The sequence below is a fragment of the Gobius niger genome, assembly GCF_951799975.1.
Source record: "Gobius niger genome assembly, chromosome: 11".
In the NCBI taxonomy this organism is placed as follows: Eukaryota; Metazoa; Chordata; class Actinopteri; order Gobiiformes; family Gobiidae; genus Gobius; species Gobius niger.
The window spans coordinates 21,466,044-21,479,780 of record NC_136862.1 but is presented as its reverse complement, the minus strand read 5'-3'; the positions used below and the strand labels follow the sequence as shown (position 1 = coordinate 21,479,780).

General features: G+C 37.3%; 1 protein-coding gene and 1 long non-coding RNA gene across 2 annotated transcripts; one reads left to right on the top strand and one right to left on the bottom strand.

The window, feature by feature from the left end:
• Window positions 1–7,021: 7,021 nt before the first annotated feature.
• LOC306970176 lies at window positions 7,022–7,639 on the bottom strand. The gene is made up of 3 exons (XR_013793378.1): window positions 7,599–7,639; window positions 7,253–7,294; window positions 7,022–7,072 (listed from the first exon to the last, which is right to left on the bottom strand). It is a non-coding gene; the product is annotated as an uncharacterized lncRNA (long non-coding RNA).
• Window positions 7,640–9,174: 1,535 nt separating this feature from the next.
• On the top strand, window positions 9,175–13,080 carry LOC306970165 (ras-related protein Rab-34-like). The gene is made up of 10 exons (XM_079566042.1): window positions 9,175–9,226; window positions 9,447–9,538; window positions 10,036–10,101; window positions 10,847–10,948; window positions 11,666–11,730; window positions 11,796–11,847; window positions 11,937–12,018; window positions 12,174–12,264; window positions 12,338–12,445; window positions 13,002–13,080. The coding sequence occupies exons 1-10, from the start codon at window positions 9,179–9,181 to the stop codon at window positions 13,049–13,051; spliced, it is 756 nt and encodes a 251-aa protein (XP_079422168.1). The 5' UTR covers window positions 9,175–9,178; the 3' UTR covers window positions 13,052–13,080.
• The last annotated feature ends 657 nt before the right edge of the window (window positions 13,081–13,737 follow it).

Here is a 13,737-nt window from a genome sequence, read left to right as displayed (position 1 = left end):
TCTGGTTTGACAACTGAAAGTATTTTATCTGCACTCTTGCCTTTTACTGTAATTGATGAATTTTATGTTGGTTTTATTGATTTTATGTTTTCTTGTAATTTTACGCAACTGTGAAGCACTTTGAATTGCCTTGTGTATGAATTGGGCTCTACATATAAACTTGCCTTGCGATTCAAATGATTAAAAAAATCCTGCAAATTACACTTACTTTTCACTCATAAAGTACATTTTACAATAGACACTTTTATACTTTTAAGTAAAAAAAATACTTTTGCTTTTGTAAATATTTGGTCCTGACACCTGCAGTGGTGCTTATGGCCTCTAGGGGCATGAGTTATAGTAATGCTTTAAGGTACACTGCGTAACATTTGAATATACTGTTGCTGGCAAAACAAACATGCTCCTAATGACCAGCTCAACACAGAAAATGCCATTACTGCAGTGTGTAAGAATGGATTTGGATGAGAAACTAACCTGTTTAAATCTCAAATCATGCCTTTAGTCACAGCTCCATGGAGACGAGCTGAAGACGTACCCACTTCCTGTAAAGCAGGGGTGTCCAAAGTGCGGCCCGCGGGCCAAATGTGGCCCTCAGACGGCTGCTTGCTGAATCGGTTCACATCATCAGAGACGGTCCTTTTTATTTAATAATTCTACACAATTCTAACCTAACAACTAGCATTTTATTGTGAGACAGAGCTGGCATTAAGGTTTTAAGCATAAATAAAGGCATGAGGCACAATTTAAACCTCTGCTACTCGAAGGTTTCATGGAACTAACCACCGACCCATGGCCCTTTACCCCGTGTACGCTCCAATATGTGGCCCCCCATGAAAAAGTTTGGACACCCCTGCTGTAAAGTTTATACTGATTCTCATGTTTGTGGTATTTTTCAATGATGAAAATGTCACAATGCTTGCATTTCATTATTGGGTAAAATTCTATGCAGTGTGGCTTTAAATTTGAGTCAGTAAGAGCAAGACAAGACCATTTCTTGGCTGAATGACCAATGAGTGAATTGTAAAGCATAAGGTCAAAGTTATAACGGCAGAAACAGCAGCTTATTTCCATAATGCGGTGCTCCCTGGCTTTGATCTATGGTATCCAACAATCTGCATGCTTATGCAATGATCATGAAACAATTAGTTTTGTTTGCTTGAACAGTAAAGTATCTGTAATTGGTGGCCCATTTGATCTGAGAGGCATGGCTCAATTTATCTGATTCCATTTCATGTAAATTGAACTGAACTCATTTTACCAAACCTCCAGAACTTAAAGACGAGACAATATTTATTAGTGTGTTGTAGGTTTAAAGAAAGGATTTCTCTTGTGTCAGTTATGTTGACATCGAAGTCACTGAACCTTGTAACTCTGCAGATTTTGTTTCATTAGGATGAAGGTAGCAACTGCAGAGATTTTAACCGTTCTTACTAAATCTCACCATAGAATGTGTTTGTATCGTTTTTCACATTAAACTAATTGGTTCATAAAAATGAATGAAAAATGAAATAAATGTTACATCACGTGAATGCAACCGATTCATTCATTCAGATATTTCATGATCCACTTTGCTTCTCATCAGAACTATGTAAACTACACTGTTAAAGATGATGTAACTCACCCTGAAGGGAAATATTCTAGTGTTATAGAGAGTGGTATGTCAAGCCTCACATAAAAGTGAAAAGTGAAAAACAAAAACAAGTTCAAAAACCTGTTGTTGCAAAACCAAAGCCTCTAATTTCTTTGAAAACTTGTCACGCACGTCGTAAATCATAGGTTTGTCGAGGTTTTTTTTTTTTTTAAGTAAACAGTTGTACTTAGTGGATAGAAAAATCAATGTCACTTTCACAACCAAAAACAAAGTTGTCTTAAATGTGTTGTATAATTATATATATATATATATATATATATATATATATATATATATATATATATATATATATATATATATATATATATATATATATATATATAATGTATGTCCAGTAATGTTTTATTTATAGCATTTGAGGAAGACATAGCTGACTAATCTTAACATAAAGTATGGTAAAAAATAAGATCTTCACTCATTACAAGATTCATGAGGAACTGGCACGTAGCATAGGAGGTAACTAGTAATAGTGGAACGTTACTTTGACACCATACTTTTTATAAACAAGAAAAAACGATCAAACAAAATTTGTTTTCAAATTCAAACTGTGCATAGTGTTTATAGTTAAAGTGGAAGTAAAAAGGAAAATGACATATGTTATTGCATGTGGTATCTTTGGATTTATACAGGCGACGCACTGGACTTTGGAAACTGCTGTTCTGATGCATTTCTAACATCCCATATCTTTTCAGTCTTTACAACCATATTGGTAACAAAACCAAATACATTAGTCTTTTTTAAATTAAACCTCTGAAGATATACTGATGAACAAAACAATTTTCATTTCACTATTAGTGCTGGAAGAACATGGCCTTTTAATCATACAATGATTTCTGCATTAAAAAAAAACAAATCATACAACTGTCTGCACTTACTGATTCAGCTGGGGGGGATAAAGCGCATTTCCAAACAGGTTTGGGCACATAGTGCATGTTGACAGACGCCAAAGTGGACAGGAGACACTGAGCAGAAATGCAAATTTTCTGAGAAAATGTTGCCTGACACAGGACATGTCACTGTGCAGGTGTTTGGATTGTGACTATGATATTACTGCCCTATCACCATTAATACTTATAGTTTAAAGTAGTCGTGACTGATGTGAGAGGCAGCTCGAGCCTACTAGAACAGATCAGTGGTGTTTCAGTGGTTTTATAATTGACTTGGCATGTCTCAGTTTAGATTAAGCATCTAAATCGTGTGGGGCCACCAATAAGCCTTTAAAAAACACACACGCACGCACGCACGCACGCACGCACGCACGCACGCACGCACGCACACACACACACACACACACACACACACACACACACACACACACACACACACACACACACACACACACACCTGCTGAGCATGGTTTACGACAGTCACACATGTTGTATCTTGAACAGTCTGAGTGCCTCAGGTAAATGTAAATGTTTGTTACATGACACCATGAAGACATTATAAACACATACAAAACAAAACCTTAAAAATGCTGTGGTGAATATCTTTACCTAAAGGTGCCTCACCTGCTATTGGGCCATTTCCTGCATGTATTCAGTGTGTATGCTGAAATGTATAAAGAAACAGAAAAGAAACATGCTTTTTTTTGGCAAATTCAATCCAGCAGGATTTGGTCTCGATGTGGCTTCTGTCAAGACGACCAAATCAATGCAACAATGCAGACAAGGAGGGTCGTTCTCTGCCAAAAACACAATATTGTAGTGGGGGTCAAACAGTCTGTCACTGGGTTAGAGAACAAATGTCTCTATGGTGTTTATTGACTAAACTGCTGAGTTTTAGTCTAACAGGTTTGACAGTAGTATTTTCAATAATTTCAGCGTTTGACAGCGTGAAGGTAAATTTTCTCACTGCAGTGCTGAGCTCTTAACTATGTGTCCCTGACAATGTGACACTTAATAATTTACTTACGTTACCACAGACATTTTTTTTACTGTCACTGCAGTTCACAGTCACGCTATACTTCAAGGGATAGTTTTGAAATCGATTTAAAAAGGTGTTAGCATCCATCCTTTCCTTTAATAACGACCAGTTGATTATATACTTTCTTATTGTTAATCAGGAGAGTAGCACCAAATCATGGGCCCTAGAGACAAACTATCTTGATTAATTGATTTTCATTGTAAGTTAAACCCTTAATTACACCCAAGCACATTTTTGTGCTTTTGGACTTTTATTTTTTGCATAACTCCTACATTTTTAAAGCCAATTGGGTGAAATTTCCCCAGGGGGTGTATTTTTTGGTGATCTAAGATAATTTGATGTCATTTGGATTTCTACCCCATTGTAAACTCTCATAAAAAAATACTCACGTTAAGGGAGCTTCGACACAAAAATGTCCTTGAAACTTTAGAGAGCTATAACTCCATGAAGGAACTTTTTATTTTATTTTGAAGGTCTGACTCTCCTCTTTCGATACATATAAAAATTATATAACTTTCATAATGTTTTAACCCTTTCATTGCCAACTTTCTGACCCAAAGTTGCTACAGCGCACGCTCCAAAAACACAAAAAATTAAATATTTTTAAAATTAAAAATCCAAAATGGGAAATTTCTGGTCTGGCTGATGTGGCCTGATGTCTGTGTGAAATGACCCGAAGGATTTGTTTCTAAGTTGAAATTTGTTTATGTAGCCGCAATTTTAGTATAACATGTTGCGTTGTGGGAGCGTCCACACAAAAATGTGCTTTTCACTTTAGAGAGCTATAAAAAAAAATGAAGGAACAATATTTTTTGAAACTTTTGGGTTTTAATTTGGAGGTTGACCTTCTTCTTGTCATGCATATAAAAATAATCATGCTTTTAAAATATTAGAACCCTTTCATTGCCAACTTTCTGTCGCAAAGTCACTAAAATGGATTACCATTGTGGGCCCCTTGACTCCCATAGACTTACATCATAATCAAATTTTTTCAAAATGCGTCTATAAAACAGATTAAAAATTTAATTTCAAACTTCTGCATATTTTCTGAACATTACATTACAATACATTTTTAGTGACTTTATGATTGAACGTTGGCAATGAAAGGGTTCTAATATTTTAAAAGTTGGATTATTTTTACATGTATGGCAAGAGGAGAGGTCAGCCTCCACAATGAAAAAAAAGTTTCAAAAAATATTGTTCCTTCATTGAGTTATAGCTCTCTAAAGTTTCAAGCACATTTTTGTGTCGAAGCTCCCTAAACGCAAGTTTTTTACTAAAATCGCCACTACATAAACACATTTTAACTTAGAAACAAATCTTTCAGGTCATATGTCACAGACCTCAGCCCACATCAGCCAGAACAGAAATTTCCCATTTTGCCTTTAAAATTTGAAAAATAATGCACTTTTTGTGTTTTTGGAACATGCATTATAGTGACTTTGCGACAGAGTTGGCATTTAAAGGGTTAAAAATGTTTAAAAATATATATTTTTATATATATGGAAAGAAGAGAGTCAGCCCTTCCAAATAAAAAAAAGTTTTAAAAAATATTGTTCCTTCATTGAGTTATAGCTCTTTAAATCTCTAAAGCACATTTTTGTGTCGAAGCTCCCTTAACGTAACGTAATAATTCATTTTTTGTGTTTTTGGACCATTGACTATAGTAACTTTTGGGCAGAAAGTTGGCATTTAAAGGGTTAAAAATGTTAAGAAATATTTTTATATATATGGAAAGAAGAGTCTCAGCCCTTCAAAATAAAAGTTAAAAAAAAGTTCATTTTTTTATAACTAAAATTTCAAGCACATTTTTGTGTCGAGGCTCCCTTAACGTGAGTTTTTTACTAAAATCGCCGCTACATAAATACATTAACATAGAAACAAATCCTTCGGGTCATATTTCACCATCAGGCCACATCAGCCAGAACAGAAATTTACCATTTTACTCTGGAAAATTCTAAGATATTTAATTTGTGTTTTTTGAACTTGCACTAGTGTAACTTTGGGTCAGACAGTTGCATTTGAAGGGCTAAAATATTTAAAGTTATATCTTTATATGTATGAAAATAGGACAGTCAGACCTACAAAATAAAGTTTGAATATTGTTCAGTCAGAGTTATATCTCTTTAAAGTTGCAAGCACATGTGTCGAAGCTCCCTTAACGCAAGTTTTTTTTTAAAGGGGTTAAGGGTTTAAGGTCATCTGGATTGGCTGCAGCTACAAAAATGTAAAGGTCTAGTTAACTTTTACTGTTGTGATACAGATGTCTGAATTGATAGTGGAAAATTAGATTTTACGATGTCTGCATTAAAAAAACAAAAAGGCCTTAAATTTGAGCCTTTAAGAGCGACACAAGACCATTTCTCAGCTGAATGATGTAAGTGAAAAAAAGCGCACCACCACTTTAACATCTCAGATTGGGGTATAAAGTTCTTTAAGCTAGTTTTGCATCTTATGGAAGGGGACATACAAGTGATGTAAATTTGCACAACAAATTTTATTCATTACCCACCTCCATAAACAGTTAAGAAGTCAACGAGACGTGTACAGATCAAGTTTTATTTCAAATGGTTACATTACAGGCATCACAGTCAATGCAATAATCTACACCAGGGGTCTTGAAAGTGGGCGTTTCGAATGTATGGCATTGGTGTTCCGAATTCATGCAACATTAAAAATAAATCTCATTTCATATTAAATATCCAATTTAAGAAGTATGTAGAGGTTGATTCATAGAATAACTTGGCGTCCGAAGGTCTTTACCTTTGCTCCAAGTCACAAAACCTTACCTCAAAATGCACAGCAGCTCTTGGGAGTAACCTGAAAACAATTTAGAAATTTAGGCACAAAGAAAACACATTTTAAAGACACAGGCCCATCAGGTCATGTTCAGAAAACCGATCATCACCACTGAACCATCTGACGGTAATTCCAGCTTTTTCAGTTTAGATTTCATCACAACATTCATGGAAGACTGAAGAGGTGACAATGGTTTATACCTGAGTGAAGGTACTTGTGGGTGAATCGAAGCCAGACATGGTAGACCTGTAGAGAAAGCAAATTCCATTGAGCAAAGAGAAGACTTTTCTTCCTTATCTAGTTCTACATTTAAAAAAGGCTCAGAAAAATGGACTAGAGGCATCGTCAGTTCTCGCATCGGACGGCACTTCCTACTCCAGAGTTTCATCACAGGCACCAATTAGGACAGGTACTAGGATACTGGTCACGAACCCGAACTGAGACCATTTGGGTTTACTGCCCAGATTGTCAGAACTTAATCTTATGCCTGGGAGCACAAACTGGCCTAATTTAATTCATACATGACCTACATTAAAAGATGATTAAGTACACTATTGTATGAGCAGGTTATGATCACTATCCATCAGAGTGTAGCCAAATAAGTAAATAAAAATCAAGCCAACTGTGAATCTTTTGCTGTATCTTACCAGCTCTTTAGCCCTTCAGTGCCACTGCATCTTCAGTCACCCTCATGGCCTAAAAGAAATGCAGTGTTAGATTTACAGTGCATTGGATTTGTCAATTTGAAAAGTCGATTTCTGTAGTTCAGAAAACCTATGATCACCACTGAACAATCTGACGGTAATTCCAGCTATTAAGTTTAGGTTTCATCATTACAGCAAAAAGCAAGACGCAAGAGCATGGCTAGAAACTCACCTCAAGACTCCAATTGATGATCGTGGAAAATCCATCGTGTTCCTAAGGGAAGAAATGATGTATAAAAACACGAACTGTAGAAGTAAATGGTTTTGTGTTTTATTGGAGCGCAGCTCAGAGCAGTGATTGCACTTCCTACTCCAGAGTTTCATCACAGGCACCAATTAGGACAGGTACTAGGATACTGGAGCACCAATTGGCCTAATTTAATTCATACATAACCTACATTAAAAGATGATCAAGTACACTATTGTATGAGCAGATATGGTTACGATCACTATCCATCGGAGTGTAGCCAAATACGTAAATCAAAATCAAGCCAACTGAATCTTTCGCTATATCTTACCAGCTCTTTAGCCCTTCAGTGCCACTGCATCTTCAGTCACCCTCATGGCCTAAAAGAAATGCAGTGTTAGATTTACAGTGCATAGGATTTGTCAATTTGAAAAGCCGATTTCTGTAGTTCAGAAAACCTATGATCACCACTGAACAATCTGACGGTAATTCCAGCTATTAAGTTTAGGTTTCATCATTACTGCAAAAAGCAAAACGCAAGAGCATGGCTAGAAACTCACCTCAAGACTCCAATTGATGATCGTGGAAAATCCATCGTGCTCCTAAGGGAAGAAATAATGTATAAGAACACGAACTGTAGAAGTAAATGGTTTTGTGTTTTATTGGGGCGCAGCTCAGAGCAGTGATTAGAAACATCGTCAGTTATCGCATCGGACGGCACTTCCTATTCACAGTTTTCATCACAGGCATTTATAAGACGAGCTCATTGGGCGTTTCTTTCTTACCAGACACGAATCTTGTGTCGTTATGAGCTTGGGCCCGCGGCTGTACGAAAACTAAAGTTGAAGTTCCAAGTGGAGACGAGCCATTAGATCAGCGTTTAAGATCAATCCATTTCTCAGCCAGGCCACGCTTCTGGATCCCCATGACGACATGCCTGTAAGACAACACGAGGATAGTTCTGAATGATTAAAACGGAAGTATTACTTTAGCTAGCTTAGCTTGAATCACGGTCTGACCAGTGTATGCAAGTGATGTTACACATTTAAGGAGTATAAACACATGTAAAAGTTTATTTTAAAAAATATATATAAAAGGGGGGGAAAGTGAGAACCTACCATCTCCAGTTGCATCTTAGCTGAGAAAGAATGAAACGCGTGCTTGGTGAAGAATTTATACTGTTGTCGCGGAAATATGACGTCACCGAACAGTTTAACAAACCGCGCCCCGTTCTGTATGCAATGAGTAAAACAAAATATAATAAAATAAAATGCATTCCGATTATTTAATGTAGAATGTAATAGAGCATGTTTTCTCCAAGCGTGTTATGTTATTGTATTTTATTTCATGTATGTATTTATATTAAAAATTCAACCGTTGTAATGCGCAAAAACGTCCAGAAGATGTCAGTGTTTTACTGCTTTTGATTCCTATGTTTTTTTTGAACGACAGGAACTAATTGTGTGAAGGATTTCGCTAATTGTGGTGTGTGTGTTTCTGTGTGAGTCTCAGTGTTAGGACGCTTCAGCTTTTCAGAATAGTTTTATGCACGGATGCTCGGAGATGACAGCTGCAAGTGGAACTATTGGTTTTACCATCATTTAAGACAACGAGGTAAAATATATGTATATAATCCTTTATATTTATGCAAGCCTTTTAATGAATTATTTCATTTTGATTTGACCTAGCGAGAAACATTAATGCCTTTAACGGTGCCTTACCATTTTTGTGTTCTGTCTTAACATGTGTAATATATTGAGGGTTTTAAACTGGTATTTTAATCTCATGGGCTTATTTTAATGTGACAATATTGGGCCCTTGGCGAGTTCTCTGACAACTAATTGTGGATCTATTTTGTTGACAGAAAGTGTGTTAGTTTCCCAAATTAGGGCACAGTCTTGGACCTGCATCATGCTACCCCCAGTGAAGAAGAACCGTGTCATCACCCAGCTCCCAAAGGTACAAGACTATTTTCCCTGTTTGAATTTGCTGTGGGAGACTTATCAACCATGTGGGCCTGTAGCAAAATACCAAAAATACAACGGGGATAATACTACATACCATTCATTAGTGTTGTACAAATGTCTAAATCCAGATTTCCAATGGGACTAGTACTGTTTGTGATTTACACAAGTTTCCATAACATACCATCAAATCAATCATGTTTATCTTCCTTCAGTGCTTCAGTCCTTCTACAGCGCTGCACACCAAAGACGGCTTCCATCCTCAGGTCAGAGCTGTGTGTCAGGTGCAGAAGCCTGGATCTATCAGGTGAGAATGTATTAATTCATTTCTTTATTTTTATACCCACTTATTATTATTATAATATTTTTTTATTTGTTTGTTTAACTATCTACTAATCTATCTGTCTGAGATGATTAGAAAATATATACAAATTGTGGTAAACTAGTGTTTTTTTGATGAGACCATATGTTTTTTTCCACAGTTTTGTGATTACTTTTAGTTGTTTAAATGTATAGATTCTAGATGTACAGTGTTTTCCCTCATTCCTTTCTTAATGTTATTTTGTTACACGGATTCTTAAACTGTCCAAGTACCATTTTCACTGATAATTTACTTTCTCCTGGACAGCCCTCTGTTTATAGTATTTCTTCAACTGTACTCGTGTTTTTGCCTTGGTTTAGATCCACTTAAGTCCTGTCATGTTACTCTTATTTTAGACCTGGTTTGCATGGTTTAGATCAGTCACGTTTTCTTGGGTGGTGTGACATGTAAACTTTGCTGAATGATACCTCGACTTCTTTCAGCTTTAACATCGCCAAGGTCATTGTTGTGGGTGACGTAGCGGTCGGGAAGACATGCTTGATAAGCAGGTAAGGCGTCATATATCCTAATTACATCCCCCGTATATGAAGATACATGTGCTCTCAAGGTACTATGACCGCTGAGCTGCCTGTTCCACTTTTTACACACTAACATTAAATGGTGTCTTGATCATTAAAGTAGGTAACAAACAATATCACAAGTTAATTATGTGAAAGAATGCCTGTTTTTATATAGTATTTATAAGACTATTACATTTTCTTGAAATGTAGTATTCAATTCACAGTTGTCTTGGCAACCATCGAACTCAACTTCCACTTTAAGGAATAATGCTGTTAGGTTCCAGTTAGAAAAAGGCACCGATACGAAAATTGAAAACTATTAAACCTTTATTGGATCTCCTGGAGCCATTTTAGGCGATCAATTAAACATCCCAGTACAGATTACTACACTATCTTGTATTTCTGACTTATACATTATGGCATGACACTACGACATCAGAGTACATAATTTCAATAAACTGTTATTTTATTGTGTTGTTTTACATATTTATGACATTTGTTGTTTTATAACATTCCCATCTGTCTCGGCTTCTGCATCAAATCACATTTTTTTGCTTTGCATGTGATCTACATTTGATATGCTACAGTCTAATATGCTACTGTCCTGTTTGTTCTGGTATCTGTAACAAAATAATGCCACTTGATACCCCCTGCCATATTGTTAAGAAATCCCATTAATATTGATGTTATATATATATTCTTAATAATATTGATTTTCACTTTCTGTGTTGAGGTTTTGTAAGGATGCGTTTGAGAAAAACTACAAAGCAACCATCGGTGTGGATTTTGAGATGGAGAGATTCGAGGTGCTGGGAGTCCCCTTCAGTTTGCAGCTGTGAGTATTTCAACAACCCAGTTCAAAGCATGGTTTGGCCTAAAATCCTATCAAAACCATGCTTGTGTTTCGTGCGTCATTATTTTTTACTTGTGTTGCTCTTGTTCGTAGTAGTTGTAATCTGCAAATCGAGCCAGATCATAGGGCCGTGCAATTAGTCAAATCGCAAACTCAACTCGTGTCAATCTCAGTTATCGGTGTGGGGCTTTTCAATCGTCAGGTCTATCATAAAAGCTCATTGTTTGAAAGTGGAAAAAGTGGAAAGTATTCAATCGGGACATGCTCAGCTAAGAACATATCTCAGAATGGAAAAAACGGTGACCTGTTCCTTTAAACGCACTTCGCCGCATTATAGCATTTTCACCTTCTCATTCTTCCTGGCTATTTTAGAGGTTTTTAGTGGTAGGGGAAACCTACACAGGGAAAACTTGCAAACTCCACACAGAGAGAGGCCTCACCCGAAATTGACCTTATTGATGTGTGGCAAGAGTGCTAACCACTGTGCCACCACGTTGATCAATATGTTGTTGTTGCTGTTGTTTTGGTCGTATCAACTGTTTCCTTGATCTTCGACCGTGGTTAGATCAGGAGCCAGGACAGCCTACCTGCGTGCTTTCACATCCCAACCAAATGAAACACATATTTGTAATTGAATTGAGAAAGTACTGGAAATATGTCACGGTGGACACTCACTTAATGCCGTTTGTCACGTTGTAGATGGGACACAGCCGGCCAAGAGAGATTCAAGTGCATTGCCTCGACCTACTACAGAGGAGCGCAAGGTGAAAAGCAAATGTCTGAACGCGTTATTGAAATACATGTAGCTGAACTAATGTGTCCTCTCCAGCCATTATGGTGGTGTTTGATTTAAGCAGCTCTACCTCTTTAGCTCACGCCCGGTAAGAAGGATCACCTCATTATATGTTTGACAGAGGCATTAAAAAGACATTATTCATAGTGTAAGATAACTCTGTGGGCTTGTGAGCAGGCAGTGGCTGGAGGACTCCATGAAAGAGAATGACCCGTCCAGTGTCTTACTGTTTCTTGTCGGCACCAAGAAGGACCTCAGTGTAAGACATACTTAATATTTTTGATATTTCCTTCTGCCTTTCACACAGTCGAGCCAAATGTTTTAAGTGGTGAAATGAAAATGTTTATTTATTTAAACTATGAACTTGGGCTTATCTCTATTTCAAAAGTCAGTCTTGTGTTCTGTCTACACCAGACCCCAGATCAGTTGTTGAGCATTGAGCGCGAGGCCATCCAACTCTCTGAGGAAATCAAGGCAGAGTACTGGGCCGTGTCTGCCAAGTCCGGTGAGCCCAGCACACACTTCCCACATCGCCTGTGGCCTGCGTCAGTTTATTCATGGGTTTCTCTCTGGTGCAGGAGATGGAGTGAGAGACCTGTTCTTCAGAGTGGCCTCTTTGACGTTTGAAGCCAATGTTTTGTCTGAACTTGAGAAAAATGGCTCGCGGCCTTATGGGGACATCATCAGTAAGTGCGTTTAGGATTTCAGTTTTCCAATGGCTGTAACTGCTGAAAAGATCTCTCTTTTTGAATCATGCTTTTAATAATGATTAGTCTCATTTATAACACTATTACACTGGTAATAAACATACCCTGTTTCTTAGTCAAAACTGACAAAATACACACATTGAGCACATTTAACTTATGTAAAAAAAAATTAAAGAAAGGGTCTGCTCTTCTGGGCCCTTCTTCAGCCTGGGCCCTTAGAATCGTCCTAACCTTCCACCCCCTTATGATTAGACCTAATCATTTTTGACTGTTCTGTGGAAATCTGTGGACCTGTAGAATATATTTGGCTTTGACCACCCACATGTAAGTTTGGACATTCTTTTCATCACTCACCTTAACCAAGCACATGTCAGGCTACAGGTAAAAGAAAGCAGCAAGTCAATTCTTTCATTACAGCTAAAGAATTTCTTCAATCCAAAGAGGGACAAATGTGGTTGAAGTTGGTAGCAATTAAACTGCTGAAAGTTCAATCCCAGCGTTTTTTTAAATTGAATTTTGCCCTATGTTGTTGCAGGAATCACAGACAACTCAGACAAACCCCAAGCCAAGTCAAGATGCTGCTGATGCCGTTGTGGAAGAGGACTCTAAATTAACAGGAGAAGAGGACTACAGACTCAGACCTCTCCGTTTGTCCTGTGACTCTGGGAGGAATGTCTTCGGTTCTGACTTCAGTTCAGAAACACGCATGGCACATCTTGTTTGTGCTCTCTGGAATCTGTACCAACTGACCGGGCCTCAACAACCACTGCCCTGTGCTCCAGACGAGATTTCACAGTTCACACCAACCTTCACCAGACAAAATAAGGGTCACAGTGTACCATGTTAAACCTATTAGGAGCATTTTGGGGTGGGAACAATCCAACATATTTACTCAAGAGTATCGTTACTTTTAAATGATCTTACTCAATGTACATGAATAAAGGTATCCAAGTACTACCTGCCTCTGATTATAGGGTAAGGATGTTGCTACTTTACTTTACTGTTGCTACTTTATACTACTGTATACGTAGTGGTTTAAATACATTAGGTTCACTTATGTTTGCTCGAGTTGGTCTTGTGACATCGTACCTGTGAATGCATGTACCGCAGGTTGGCTTAACCAGAACCTTTTTTTCCTTATAGGCTTTCATGTAAACAGATCAATCCATGAATAACCACTACAGAGTTTGGACTAAACCATAAACCAGACTTGGGTAAATCAAGGAATAATCCAAATTGTAATATGTGTGTGTACATAAAGGCTATTTTCT